The 15,793-nt window shown below is 44.4% G+C and overlaps 1 protein-coding gene across 1 annotated transcript; it reads right to left on the reverse strand.

Moving 5' to 3' along the window:
- Window positions 1–55: 55 nt before the first annotated feature.
- Window positions 56–11,283, reverse strand: LOC306764125 (extracellular matrix organizing protein FRAS1-like; the record flags this gene model as incomplete). The annotated part of the gene is made up of 9 exons (XM_079251166.1): window positions 56–313; window positions 584–859; window positions 4,052–4,239; window positions 4,617–4,817; window positions 5,007–5,163; window positions 6,059–6,264; window positions 6,365–6,512; window positions 7,863–8,023; window positions 11,082–11,283. 9 exons carry the CDS (start codon window positions 11,281–11,283, stop codon window positions 56–58), a joined length of 1,797 nt encoding a protein of 598 aa, XP_079107292.1.
- Between the last annotated feature and the right edge of the window lie 4,510 nt (window positions 11,284–15,793).

Consider the following 15,793-nt stretch of genomic DNA (forward strand, 5'->3'; position numbering starts at 1 on the left):
AAGCAAGAGAGGATATTTGGTTTAAAAAATCCTCAAAAGTTTTGTTGATATCTTGCTACCATTCATCTGGAACCACTGACCGGTTGGGGTGCTCTTTGTGCTTGACGTCCAGGTATTTTAGAGTGGCGATGAAAGACTGGGCCTGAAAGCCTCTGGCGGTTCCCGTAGTAACAGGTGTATGGCAGATGGAGCCATCGGTGCCAATGGTGATAATGTTACTCCTAAGTGGAGTTCCAAGATGGCCTGCTTTATCACGGGCTTGAGCAACGCAGCGGACATGGAAGCGTCGGCTGAAATAAATACTATCCAGAACCTGAGGAAGAAAAAAAATGACAAATTCCTTTCTTCAATAACTTATGTGTTGATTTTTGTTGCTCCTGGTCAACGGCTTTTACATTGATAAAAGGATGGTGGGGTCTGTGTTTGTAAACTGATAATTTGTCATTTTTAAGACGATAAGCAGCAAAATCCACAACTTAAAGAATGAAGAAATTTGACAGAAAATCAGCCACCATATTTAATCTTACTGACATTTGACTGCTATGTATGACAATTAGACTTAAATTTCCTTTGGAGAACTCACCATACGAGTGACACTGGTATATGGGGTGGTGTCAGTCACTGTCTCAAATGGAGACCTGGCACCGCTGGGGTCCGTCGGGGCTGCCACCTCCCATGAGAAGTGGATTTGGGTCTGGTTGATTCCCGCCTCCTCACATCGCTCCTTCATCACAGAGTACTTGGGGTAATGAGGGTCACAGGGAGTGACGCATACCAAAGGGTAACCCGGAGATGGGGTTTTCTTACTGCCCTCTTTGGTCACCTCCTGGACATGATCATAATCCACCAGAGAGACCACCTGAAAAGATGGGAAGTAATAGTAAGAATATACAAATTTAACTCTAAGCCATTTTTTGTTAATTTAGATCTGCCTGATTTTTTTTTTTTTTTTTTTTTTTTTTTACTGGACAACTTCAGTTGTCAAATTATGAGGCAAAAAAAAAAGTAATATAAGTGGATCAATATACACTGCTCATAAAAATAAAGGTTCTAGTCTCATAACATTCTGTTACAGAGACTAGAACAGGTGGTTGGAATTACAGGTACAGCGTTAAGCTGGTTTAAATCATATTTATCTGATCGACTTCAGTTTGTTCATGCAAATGACAAGTCCTCCTCCCAAACTACAGTAAGTCATGGAGTTCCTCAAGGTTCTGTACTTGGACCAATACTCTTCACGCTATATATGCTCCCTTTAGGCAAAATTATTAGACAGCATGGAATAAACTTTCATTGTTATGCAGATGATACTCAAATATACTTATCCTTTAAACCAGATGAAACAAATCAGCCTGATAGGCTACAAAATTGTCTCATAGACATAAAGACTTGGATGTCTAGAAATTTTCTCCTCTTAAACTCAGATAAGACTGAAGTAATTCTCTTTGGATCTGAAAAACTCAGAGCTAAATTTTCCGGTTTTGTAATGAACCTGGATGGCATTACTTTAGCTTCCAGTGCTACAGTGAGAAGCCTTGGAGTAATATTTGACCCTGACCTGTCCTTTGGCCCACATATTAAGCAGGTTACTAAAACAGCCTTCTTTCATTTACGTAATATAGCCAAAATTAGGGACATTCTGTCTCAGAGTGAGACAGAAAAACTGCTTCACACTTTTGTTACTTCGAGACTAGATTACTGTAACTCTCTACTACTGGGCTGTCCTAAATATGTCCTCAAAGAGCCGAGCAGGAGGCAGAGCCTTTGGTTATCAGGCCCCTCTCTTATGGAATAAGCTCCCAGTTAGTGTTAGGGAAGCAGATACCCTCCCCACCTTTAAGACTAGGCAGAAGACTTATCTTTTTGATAAGTCCTATAGCTAGGGATGGTTAGCATCCCTTAGTTATGCTGCTATAGGTTTAGACTGCTGAGGGACATTTCCTGATACACTGAGCTTCTTTCCTTTTCTCTTTATCGCTCTCTTTTATCCCCCCCATTCATTCATTTTCTAAACCGCTTAATCCAATTCAGGGTCGCGGGGAAGCCGGAGTCTATCCCAGCTGGCTTTGGGTGACAGGCAGGGTACACCCTGGACAGCTCGCCAGTCCATTGCAGGGCCACACAGAGAGACGAACAACCACTCATGCTCACACTCACTCCCAGGGGCAATTTAGAGTAACCAATTAACCTATCATGCATGTCTTTGGATGGTTGGAGGAAGCCAGAGTACCCGGAGAGAACCCACGCATACACGAGGAGAACATGCAAACTCCACACAGAAAGGCCACTGTGCTAACCACTGTGCCACCATGCAGCCATTGATTTACATCTTTTTAGTTAATTTGATTTATTTATTTTATATATTGATTTACATATTAGTATAGATTTTATTATTTTATTATTTTTTGTTTCGTTATCACTCTAGCTCTCTCCTCATTAGGGTCCTCTTCATCAAGGGCTGCCCCTGCTCTGACTGCATGGGTGTTGCAGTGGGGGCTGTCCCTTACAGTTGTGGCGTGGGTCCTGTCTGCCCGGACCCGGGTGGCCCCCATGGTGATGGCCTGGGTGCTCTTGGTTGGGGGCAGCCCTTTGTGTATAGAATCCCTGAGAATATCGTTTCCTTATCTGGTGCACATCTGGTACAAATGCACCTGGACATTCATCTTCTTTTAACTGTTATAGGGCTGATAGGGCATAGGTGGGGGTGGTTGTGGGTGGGTGAAAGGGGATGTGTATGTGTGTTGGTGTTTTATCTATTTTGATGTAAATTGTTTTATAATGTAAAGTACTTTGTATTGTTTTTAAGCACAAAAAGTGCTATGAACCTAAAGTTTGATTTGATTTGTTGGAGCAGACACATGCACATTTGTGTCCTGCTGGAGCTCATTCTGCAGGGCTCTGGCAGTGCTCCTCCTGTTCCTCCTTGCACAAAGAAGGAGGTAGCGGTCCTGCTGCTGGGTTGTTGTCCTCCCACGGCCTCCTCCACGTCTCCTGATGTACTGGCCTGTCTCCTGGTAGCGCCTCCATGCTCTGGACACGACGCTGACAGACACAGCAAACCTTCTTGCCACAGCTGGCATTGATGTGCCATCCTGGATGAGCTGCACTACCTGAGCCACTTGTGTGGGTTGTAGACTCCGTCTCATGCTACCACTAGAGTGAAAGCACCACCAGCATTCAGACCAAAACATCAGCCAGAAAGCATCGGAACTGAGAAGTGGTCTGTGGTCTCCACCTGCAGAACCACTCCTTTATTGTCTTGCCAGTTGCCTATAATTTCCACCAAATCAACAAATTGATTGTCAACCAGTGTTGCTTTCTAGGTGGACAATTTGATTTCACAGAAGTCTGGTTGACTTGCAGTTACATTGTGTTGTTTAAGTGTTCCCTTTATTTTTTGAGCAGTGTATATTTGGCTGCTCCTGAACGGACATTACCATCCATTTCAGCTATATGAATATCTGACTTATGGCTTCTCTAGAATTTCAAGCGGACATAGAGGTCTCTGTAGTCCATATTCTATTCTATAGTCATTTAGCAGATGCTTTTATCCAAAGCAACTTACATACATACTCGACAGGCACATCGGATGGCAAATTAGGTTTCAGTGTCTTGCCCAAGGACACTTCGGCACATAGCCAGGAGAAGCCTGGAATTGAACTCCCAACATTCCACTTGCAAGCCAACTGCTCTTCTTCCTGAGCTACAGCCACCCGTAGTGATGGTGATGAAGATGTGCTAAATAATGGTGTTATCATGGATCATTGTGGATCTACCTCATAGTCTCTGAATAAACACTACATGTGGCTGAATTGCAACCCTCCTGGATGAGATATAAAATCTGGAAAACTTCCATAGATCACAAAAAGGATAAGATCTGTATCACAATTTACCCTACACAGTACTATTCCTGAGAAATTGACCATCTTAACAAAAGTGTTAGGGGGTGCCAGAGATCTACTGGAGTTTTATAGGATAAGGGAGTCTGCAGTGAAAAATGCAGGAGAAAAGAATCTTGTTTCTAAGATTAATTTAGGTTAAATTTTCTTACAATAGGTGGAGCAGGGAGGATGAGACTGCCTGCAGCCTCTTGGTCCAGAATAGTTACTGTTGCCATGGTAATGTCGCCTAGCACCGCCTCCACAGGGTCATCGGGGCCAAGAACCAATGAAAAGGATTCATGCCACTCCCTGTCCTCATTGGACAAAATCTCCACTTTGAACAAGATGTGATCCATTCCTTTGAAATAAAGAAAAAAAGAAGAAATATTTACTCTCGGTGAAGTTGCCCCAGATCTACAATGCTCCATGGAGAAGTTTAACTACACTGCAAAAACTGAAATCTCAGTCAGATTAAAAATCCTAAATTGAGGACAGATATGCTTATTTTTTTTAAAGGTAAGATAATTCTTAGTTTTTATGCCAGAGAATTCCTCTTATTTTAAGAGTATTTTTACTTGTTTTGGGAAGTCTTGACAAGCAAAATTGTCTTGTTCTGTTGGCAGATCATTTATCTTCATTTCATCATCATTTATCTTATTTTAAGCAACATTTACCTCATTTTTGTATATTTTTTTTCTAATTTTTTTTAAGGCTGAGTTTTTGCAGTGTACCGACCTGGTGTGAACTTGAGCACTCGACTCTTGGGGTTGTAATCAACTCCGGACTGGGCTGATCCATCCCGGGTGCTGCAACGGATCTTGGATGTTCGATCCAGATCACCCTGGCGGATGACCTTGATGTTGAGCACCTCCACGCTGTCTGGACCAGGAGGTTCTCTGACCTGGTAGGAAACCTGCTCAAACTCGATGGTGGGAGCTGGAGAAAGAGGATATAAAGCAAGTCAGCCTAGTTAATGTCATCTGGGGTTAAAACCAGATTTACCAAACATCTCAAATAAATGCCAATGAAGACATGCGATTTAAAACAAGCAGTGACTCTGAAACTCCATGGCCCATAAACAACTATCCCTGTCCTGAATCATAAGGGTAATGAGCGCCAACACACCATCTTCATCATTGGTGATGGTGATGGTAACAATGTCTCTTGTGCCCACCATGGCACCACTCCAGTGGTCCCCGAGGGGCACCCCAAGATGCACCTGAAATTCCTCCTCAGGTTCAAAAACAGAATCGTCGATGATGTGGACAGTGCAGTTCTTCACCTGGAAAACAATGTCAGTTAACCTGGTAAGCTGGTTCAAAGCAAGACTTCCATCACAAATCCACACCCACAGCCCTTTACACCTCTGATCTGATGATTGCATTTGCCTGTTTGCTCTTCCTCCTTATTCACTCTCACTTATTCTTTTATTCTTCCTCATCCATTGTTTGTCCATTTATCCCTCACCACCCTACCTCATCCCTTGGTTCATCTCCCTAATCCCTTAGCGCCCCTTCATTAAAACTTTCCTACTTTATCCATCTGTCCTTACTCCTCCTCCCTTCCTTCCTTAAGCCAGTCCATCATCCCGTCTTAACCCTTTTCCCTCCTTCTCTGTCATCATTCATTGTCCTCATTTTCTCCTCCATCCTTCCATCATTTTCTTAATCTCTCATCCTTTATGCCATCTTGACTCATCCTTCTTTTTTTTTCTTTTTTTTCCCCCCGGAACCATTTAAAGAGCCTTCAGTCAGTTTGGATGAATGACACATCTACACTGAATCCACAGACTGAGTCTCCTGCTCCCAGCGTTGAGTCACGTGTTACTCCAGGTCATCGTCAACCAGAAACTTTCAACTCATAACAGTTCAAGAGTCAAAGCATTCATTGTCATATGCACAGTAAGGAAACAGGCTGTCCTGTACAATGAAATTCTTGCTTTGCCGTCCATAGTGAATGCCATAAATATTTTAAGTATGGAGAAAATAGTAATTTAGGAGGAAGAGCATGGAAAAAGGGTAAACAAACTATAAGTAATCGATGTACATAAACGTGCAATGTGCTACATAAACTCCCTCCATACTTTGATTGAACTTACACAATCAGTCAACACATACACAAAAACACTCAGAGGTGTGGATTCAAAATTTTAAGCACACTTTAGATGAACATTTTACCTTCTCTCCTTTCAGGAAAGTGATGCGTGACTCATCTGTGTTTCTTCTCTCCTCAAAGTCATCCATGACCATAGCGGACATGGTTCGCGTGAAACACCGCACAGATGACTTGAAGGACAAGTCACCAGTCCGGATAACGGGGATGTGGAGTACACTGTCTTTCTCCTTCACAGCATAAGTACTCTTCTCAAACTGCATGCTGGGAACTAAAAGAGGGAAAATGACATCAGAGGCTGGTTTTAGAATGTTTACTTCTGTTTATTTAAAGTAAAATAATATGTCCTAATATTTTTTTTGTGTACGCACTGTCCTGGAAGGTGTCAGTTATGACTACATTGGCTTCATGAGGTTCCTGAAGGACGGCACCCTGAGGAGAACTAAGGAACACCACAAAAGACTCTGATCCCTCGATGGATGGATTCTGGATGTCGTCCAAAATGGTCAAACTACAAGTCTGAAATATGGAGGTTTGAGCATTAACAAGGTTTGTCAAGATTTTAATCGTGAAGAATTGTTCAAGTTTACAATTTTCAGCAATGTTATGCGTTTTGGTTTTTTTTTTCTTTGTTTGTTTGGGGTTTTTTTTGTATTTTTAAATCTCACAGCAGGACAACAAGATTCAGATTGCTTGAAGAACTATGTTAGCATAAATTATGACAATGAAGTGGTTTAGGTCTTCTTTCTATCAAGAGCTTTCCTATCAGCTAGGGTAATATCATTTCTAATTCAGCTGCTCTTTCTTGTGGAGTGCCCCAGGCTTTAAACTTGAGCCACTGTTATTTCCCTCCCAATATACTCAATTGTCTTTACTTTCTTAGGAAATATAGCGCCTAAAGCCTGTTCCATCCTCCACGAGACGCAAGAACTGAGTTCTTGTTCTTGAGGCTGCAAGAACAAGAAAAAACGTCTTGTTCATCAGGTCCATCCATCCTCCAGGAGAAGCAGGTCTGCAGCGGGGAGGGATCACTGCGGGGGGCAGATGTCTGCTTTATGTGCAATGAACCCGGTTGTTACCTCCGCCGAGGCGTCTTTTTGCTTAAGATAACTTAAAAGGTTACGGAGGGCTTTTATAAATATTTCAAGAGTTGTTGCAAATGTAAAAATGAAGAAGTGATTAAATTCTGGTGGTGATCCGGATCACCGTTTGGATCCAGGAATGTTTAAAAGGATTCTTTAACATTGTGCTTGGTGGAGGTTTCCGCTCTCCGAGTTTCTAGTTTCATATTTAACGAGCAGCTTCGTCCGCGGCTGGGCGGGTCGTGCACGCGGCTGGGTCCGAGTGTTTTATTGCCACATGTAAAAATGTTCGTACTTTCTCACCACCTCGATCAGCTGTTTTATCAAAACAATCCGTTTTGCCGGCAACAGCAAACACACAGAAGCAGCAATTCCGCTTCCTGCTTTCTCTGTGTTAACCACGCCCACCTCACATGTCCGACCAATCACACGATACTTCTCGCAGCCCCGCAAGAAAAAAGTTCTGCCAGCCTGGTGTGTCAAGAACTGTCCTCAAACACGTCCGCGAGAACAAAATGACGTCATTTTCTTCTCAGAGCCTCGAGAACAAGAAGAAAGTTCTGGCTTCTCGTGGAGGATGTGACAGGCTTTAATCCACAGTTGTGCAGAAAACACTCACCATCATCACTTTATCTACCAATGAAACATAATAGTTTTTTTTTTCATTATGATGCTGTCATTGCTTCTAAAGGTGCAATTCTTTGGTGAACAAGCACTTTCAAATCTGCTTTTTAAATAATTATGACTTTGTTTAGTTTAAATAAATAAACTAAAGTGGAAAAAGTACCTCCTCAGTTTTTCCAGGTTTGAACTCCACTTTCTTAGAGCTGGGGATATAATCAATTCCTGGGCTGGCTGAGGGAGGATCTGAAGGTCTGGTGGCACACCAAACTGATGTCAGAGAGGACAGGTCGCTGCCATGACGCAGCACTAGTATTTCAATTGTACCTGAATGGGAGAGATAAAAAAAAAAGTATTTAAAAATGTTAGTTAAAGAAATATGGAAAGGAAGGTTTGTCTGATTTTAAAACACTTTTGTATCTCAAGGTGTTTTACACACTCAAAAAAATAAAATAAAATAAAAATAATAATAATAATAATAATAACCTCTATCACAAAATTAAATCAATTGTAAGAAATAAAGAGTTTTTGGGACCATCCTCTACAAATACCACCATCTTATTTTACTCCATGTTGAGAATTTGACAAGCTGTTCACAAACTACCCGGAGAAAACATTAAAAGAATGCACTACCACTATTAGACTTAGGTACAAAGTGTGTGTTGCTGGAAGTATTTATGCTAATGGAGCACAAATATGTGAAGCATATAGAGTCAATTATTGTCAACAAAAAGCTTTGTATGAGACCAATTTAAAACCTTTAGCAGGTAACACAAGCATATCATATAGCTATAGCATAAGTCCATCCACTTAACACAAGCCATGCAGACATGGACACAAGTGTTCAACTAAAAACCTTATCAGAATAAAAACCTTCAGTTAACAAAACTGAACTATGTTCAGCTTTTAAAAACCATAGAGGATGATCTCACACGCTGGAGCTCTCTACCCGTTTCTCTCATGGGCAGAGTTGCCACGATTAAAATGACGGTATTACCAAAAATCAATTACCTCTTCTCTATGATAACCTTTAAACTATCCCCTAAGTGGTTTAAGTCACTGGACTCTCACATTTCTAAATTTCTCTGGAAGAACAAACCACCACGTATTAGCTTAAAAACGCTAAACAAAATGAGAAGATCTGGGGGTTTGGACCGGCCCAGTTTCCATTACTACTACTTAGTCAACAGGTTACAGTACATCTCACAGTGGTACAAGTCTCTCCCATTAGATGAGCCATGGTTAGATCTTGAAGAAGCATTCTGTGGAAATCTACAAATCAAACTAATATAAAAAATGTACACATTGGTGTGCGAAGTGGATGAGACACTCTCTCTGCCAACCTTAAAATGGGAATTTATCCATTAACCTTAGTCAGACCTTCTGGTCACAGATATGTTTAAACACCTTTACAATGATTAAACATCCAAACTTACAACTTATACAATATAAAATTCTTCACAGAACACATTACAGAGGAGAGAGAATGTTCCAGATGGGTCTTGCATCATCTAACCTGTGTTCACAGTGCACAGATAACAGACCAGATGACTACATGCTGTATGGTCCTGTTCACCAGGACTTCTGCAGATAACAGACCAGATGACTACATGCTGTATGGTCCTGTTCACCAGGACTTCTGCAGATAACAGACCAGATGACTACATGCTGTATGGTCCTGTTCACCAGGACTTCTGCAGATAACAGACCAGATGACTACATGCTGTATGGTCCTGTTCACCAGGACTTCTGCAGATAACAGACCAGATGACTACATGCTGTATGGTCCTGTTCACCAGGACTTCTGCAGATAACAGACCAGATGACTACATGCTGTATGGTCCTGTTCACCAGGACTTCTGCAGATAACAGACCAGATGACTACATGCTGTATGGTCCTGTTCACCAGGACTTCTGCAGATAACAGACCAGATGACTACATGCTGTATGGTCCTGTTCACCAGGACTTCTGCAGATAACAGACCAGATGACCACATGCTGTATGGTCCTGTTCACCAGGACTTCTGCAGATAACAGACCAGATGACCACATGCTGTATGGTCCTGTTCACCAGGACTTCTGCAGATAACAGACCAGATGACCACATGCTGTATGATCCTGTTCACCAGGACTTCTGCAGATAACAGACCAGATGACTACATGCTGTATGGTCCTGTTCACCAGGACTTCTGCAGATAACAGACCAGATGACTACATGCTGTATGGTCCTGTTCACCAGGACTTCTGCAGATAACAGACCAGATGACTACATGCTGTATGATCCTGTTCACCAGGACTTCTCCAGATAACAGACCAGATGACCACATGCTGTATGGTCCTGTTCACCAGGACTTCTGCAGATAACAGACCAGATGACCACATGCTGTATGGTCCTGTTCACCAGGACTTCTGCAGATAACAGACCAGATGACTACATGCTGTATGATCCTGTTCACCAGGACTTCTCCAGATAACAGACCAGATGACCACATGCTGTATGGTCCTGTTCACCAGGACTTCTGCAGATAACAGACCAGATGACCACATGCTGTATGGTCCTGTTCACCAGGACTTCTGCAGATAACAGACCAGATGACTACATGCTGTATGGTCCTGTTCACCAGGACTTCTGCAGATAACAGACCAGATGACTACATGCTGTATGGTCCTGTTCACCAGTGCAGAACTTCTGGCTTGAGGTGTGCAGAGATTTATCAACATGGCTCAGATGTATGACCCCAGCTTCTGCCTCTCTCTGCATGCTTGCTCACTTTGGTGATATTAACATGGAAATTATCACTGCAGGTATCGTCCTGACTGCCTTGTGTATCGCAAAGAAAACTATTCTCATGAATTGGAAGAAAAAAAGGATTTAAGCATTATTCAGTTTAGAAACCTCCTTTCAGACCACATCAGTAATGAGACGATGTCTGCCTCCTCTAAACATCAGTTGGATGAATTTTGTTTTCTCTGGTCCCCTGTAATCAGCTTCATCACTTAGTGTGTGGGGGGGCGGGGGGGTGTGACCTCGTTGCACTCCGAGGTTGGGAGATGGGGGGGGGGGGGGGGGGGGGGGGATCTCTGATGTCTGTGGGTCTGTGGTAGCCTCCTGGGTGGGGATCTTGGCTGCCTTGCTGCCGGGGTGGCTATGTCTCCTGTCCTGGGGGGGCTTGGGTGGGTCAGCGGTTGGAGTTGCCTCGCGGCGGCGGGGTGAGGTCGCTGGGAGGAGGGCACGTTGTGCTGGGTGGTGAGAAAGGCCATCAAGGTGGTCTTGATCACTGCACCCAGTATCTGCTCACCTCTCAGTTTTAATCACATTTAGTCACCACAACACAAAACACTGACAACTCATGGTCAAGTTTTGGGGGGCGGACATGCAGTGTACGGCGGTGTATCATGCAGTGTATCATGCCCCCATTTCCAGGGCCTTGCCGGAGGGGTTCAGGTGGGGGAAGGGGGTGCTGTCTGATAGACCTGGGCTCCCGGCTGGCTTGGCTGGGAGAGGGCGCTGCTGGCCCTGAGGGGGTGCTGGTCGGTTGCATCTGTAAGGGATTTGGGGGGCACTGGGGGTGGTGGGCTGTGGTCATGGGGGCCTTTGTGGAGGTCTGCCTGCCCTCTGTCCCCATGGGGCGTCGCACTCGGGGCATGTTGGGAGGGAGAGAGGAGAGTGACTGTGAGTGAACGGGTGAAGTTGTAAATGGAAGGTGAGAGGTATGTGTGTGTGTGTGTGTGTTTGGGGGTGGGGTGGTAGGGTAAGGGGAGAAATAATGGAGAAATAATTCAGGTAAGTGGGTGGGCAATGGGATGCAGATGAGGATGGATGGGGTATGGGAAGGGGCGTGTTAGGGGGCACACAATGAGATGGATGCATGTGTGATGTAGTGTGTATAAGGAATATGAGGCCGAATGGAAGGGGGGTTAGGGAATGTGTATGTGTGTAGAGTGGAGTATGTGATGGGGTGTGTGTGGGTGTATAGAGGGGGGGCAGAAGAGCAGGGGAGTGTGAGATGGAGTGTCTGTTAGCGACAGGATAGATAGTGTGTGTGTGGGAAGGGAGTGTGTGTGCACGTTTGTGAGTGTGTGTGTGTGTGTGTGGGAGGGGTGAAAGGGCCTTGGTGCCTGGGGGGCACGGCCTGGCTGCCATTCAGTGGCGGTCTGGGTGTCCTGGCTCTCTATTGGCGTGGGCTGTACCTTCTGCCTGCGGGGGGGGGGTTGCCTTCGGGCTCCTGGGGCCCTGGGGCCCTGGGGCCCGCACTCGGTCTGCCCTTGGTGGCCGGTTCCCAGCGGAGCCGGGCTTTGCCAGTCCAGGCCTGCTGGGGCCTGTTCCTCATGACCATGGGGGGCTCTGCTGGGGCCCCCCCTCTGCCACCTCCTGGGTGGATGCATGGCTGGCTCCGGAGCGGGGTGGTTGGGATCTGTGCTTGGGAACGGCCGCCAGCTGCTCGAGCCTCGGGGTTCTCCGGGCCTTCCTCTTGGGGTCACATTGTGTGGGCGGGGCCACATTGTGTGGGTTAGGGGCCACATTGGCATGATCTCTCTTCTCTGAACACGTTCCACTCTGTATGTTCTGCATGTGACACAGTCACTGAGTCGCCTGCAGGTTTATTTACTAACAACGGCTGGTTTTCTTCCTGTGTGTCTGATCTAGCTTGTGAGTTCTGGGTTTTCCTGATAGTTGATGGCTTCGTCCTCCCGCAGGGGGAACATGACTCCAGTGTGTATAGGTGTATGGATGTGTGTATATATAAGTGGGTGTGTATGTGTGCTTATATACACGCAAATGTATGTAGGTTGTTCTCTTTCTCAATCTTTTTTTTTTTTTTCTCCTTTCTCTTTTTCTCTGTACGAGGTGTTTTCTGTTTTCTCTTCTTTTTTATTCTCTTTCTGTCCCTCTTCTGTCCTCTCCAGTCCGGTCCAGCAGTACAAACTTTGTAATACAAACAAATATGCAAAATAAATAGAAAAATAAACTTAAAATCCAGAATATCAAGGGGAGCATTGTATCTATGATGCTTCCCTTGGCAAAGTAAATTTGCCCAGCAGAATACAGCATCCAGAAAATCCATTTTGCCTGCTTAAATGCTGGACAAGACAAAAAAGAATAAAAACCTTCATGTAAACCAGTTGGAAGATTGCAAACCAATCACACTGAATCAGATCAATATTTCAGTCTTTTTAAGAGAGGTGGGTTGTGACAACTGTTCTAATCAATATGTATTAAAATGCATATTCCAAACACTAATTAAAAAAATATCATGCCTGTCATGTTAGTTACACATCAACATAAAGTACTTTGTTATGTTGCACATATTGCACTGTTTGCTTTACTCAGTATAATCTATATAGAAGTTAAATTGAGTGGGAGACCAAAACAGAACTTAAATGTATGTGATACAAATATGTTGCCTGAGATAAGAAAAGAATTCAAAACTACAAATGGAGGAAATAACTACAAGCATTAAATACACACAGGCAGATATATAAGTAATTTATATCAGAAATCATTAGTGCATCTTCTACTCCATTTTCCTAAAAGTCAGACAATGGGCTGGTATGTGATGCATGCAAATAAACATTATTGCAATAACTTTCCAGCTAATTTAAACATAAGTCTTTTCTGAAAGGGCATGACCAGAGCTTTAAAACAAAGAAAGAGTGACGAAAATGTGACCTTGTGTTGCAAAGTCAGAGGTTTGGGTCAATTTCAAAGTGGTCTTATTATGTGGATTTGGGGGAAAGTGCATCACATGTGATACTTTTGTCTGATTGACGCAAAGATCCAACCTGATCAGAATTTAATGCTGAAATATTTTAGGCATGGTTAGTTCTGGTCAGAAAGGTATTTTTCTAATCCTGATAAACTTGTTTTTTAACTTGGATGTACCTGGGTTTCACCTCCCCCGTCACAGACAAAGGCCTCCTAATGGGCCTATGATGGGGGAGGCGTAACCAAGGTGCATCACAATGCCAGAATTCTGTATAAAATGACCTGCTTCTTCATGCCTTGATCATTGTTTGCTGAGACACAGAGAGGACGCTGCTGGAAGACACTGCTGGACCCTGAACTTCTATCAACTTCTTGCAATGGCTGAGGAAAACAAGTAAGTCAGACCTCTGCTGCTATTTGCCATATTTTATTGTTAAAGATGTTTTCAGTCCTACCTCTGGAAAACAGTAGTTTTCTGTACCTGAACAATGCGCTTTATCTTTGTGTTACAGGCAAGATCGTACATATGACCGCCGTGTGGTCTACTGCCTCAGGTGCTCAAAACCCACTGAGATCATTGCAACCCACCTCTCCAGGGTTTGCATGAAAAACAGCACCCCAGAGGAACGCCAACAGGAGCTAGTCAAGGCAAAAGAGTCCACCAAAATCTGGACGCGTGATGGTAGGCTGTGGGACTACGCAGACATCTGCCGCCTGTTTCCCCACGGTCTCTGTAGGCGGTCATTGGTCAAGGAGCTGAAAAGAAGAGGCTTTTTCGTGCTCAACTGCCCCCTGGACTTTGACCTGGAAGAGGAGGACACAAGAGAAGCTGTTGCTGCCCGTCCTCCTGCCTCTGCAGAGGAGCCTCCTGCCTCTGCAGAGGAGCCTACTACCTCTGCTGCTCCACTTCCCACAGTTAAAGAGAGGGATTCTGGAAGCAGCCAGGCAGATGAAGAGGAGGACAGCCCCTCCAGTGACCCCACATGGCAACAGTGAGTCTTTTAACTTCCACACAGAAATGACTGAATCAGTGGTCTCCTTTTGTGAACTTGTATGAACTAAAGTTCTCTCTGCTTTCTCAGGTCAACTCCTCATTTCTCCACAACCGTAAGGATGAGGATGCAGGAGGAAAACCTGTACTCCAAGTTTCCACCTGAGACCACGGAGCTGGAGAAATTTAAAGCCCATTTGGAATCTGTGCTACAGATTCCAGACTGCAAACAGGAAGTAGGTGTTTGTTTTGGTTTTTCCTTTCTTGCAGCCCAGACTGGTTTCTGCTGCTCTCTCTGCATGTTCATTTCAATATGAATGGAGGCCTCACTGAGTCACTGAATGCAGCCTGATGATGTTTTTATCTGACTGTGGTTCACAGGTTGACAATGTGTCCAGGATGCTGCGCTTCATGCAGCCCACAGGGAACCAGGTGAAGCTGGATTTTCTAAAGAGCACAGCACTTCTGGCCGAGTATTTTAATGCTCTGAAGAGGGTGGGTCAGTCTGCAGCCACCCAGATAAATTACGTTAAGAGCATGATCAAGTTCGTCAAATACCTGCGGCTGGAATATGGAGCATCCGACCCTGCGATGGTGCACATGTGCACCCATTACCTCGATTTCTTGGCTGTCCTTAGAAAACCATTTTCTAAGACACACAGCAAGGACCTTTGCAGTAAAAGGTGAGCATTTATCATTCCTAGTCCTTCCTTCTCCGTCTGCTGTTTTTAAAAGTTGGATAACAACTCAGCTTCTCCTTCTCACTGCTGTTCTGGTGCATCTTGTCTTTCAGGCACGACTACTTTGTTGGGCCAAAGACGTCAGCCTACGACTGCCAAAAAGTCCTCCGAGAGGCCAAGAAGGACGCACTGGGAGTTTATGGATGCCTCCTGAACGGTGACCCAGTCACAGATGAGGAGAAGACCCGTTACCGCTACTACTGTGAGGCCATCCTTCTCCTCGGTCATTTCCAGAGGCCAGGAGCGGTGGAGGGACTGACAGTAAGTACTTTTCCAGGCCAGGTTTTTCTCAGCATGCAGTGGACACCTTAAAACATTCCGACCATTAATGTGTTCATGGTTGTTTCTCAGGTCACAGAATGGCTCCAGAAGCTGGAGTGCAATGGGCGGGTCGTTGTGGCTGTGAAGTCCCACAAGACAGCCAACAGGCAGGTGGCTCCATTTACCTTGACCCAGGAGGAAGCTGCTGTAAGTGACATCACTGTCCACAAATATGGACCAGAATTCATGTCCATTTCCTCCCTTTTCATTCATTTCTTCTACTCTTTGTCTCTGCAGATCATCGAGCAGTACTACCTCTCGGTCCGTTCGGATGCTCTCAGGAACTTGACCGACGACGATGGTGAGGGGCACAACCGACTTTTTTTCTGGCTAGCAAT

This window comes from Telmatherina bonti, assembly GCF_933228915.1.
Source record: "Telmatherina bonti genome assembly, chromosome: 13".
Lineage (NCBI taxonomy): Eukaryota > Metazoa > Chordata > Actinopteri > Atheriniformes > Telmatherinidae > Telmatherina > Telmatherina bonti.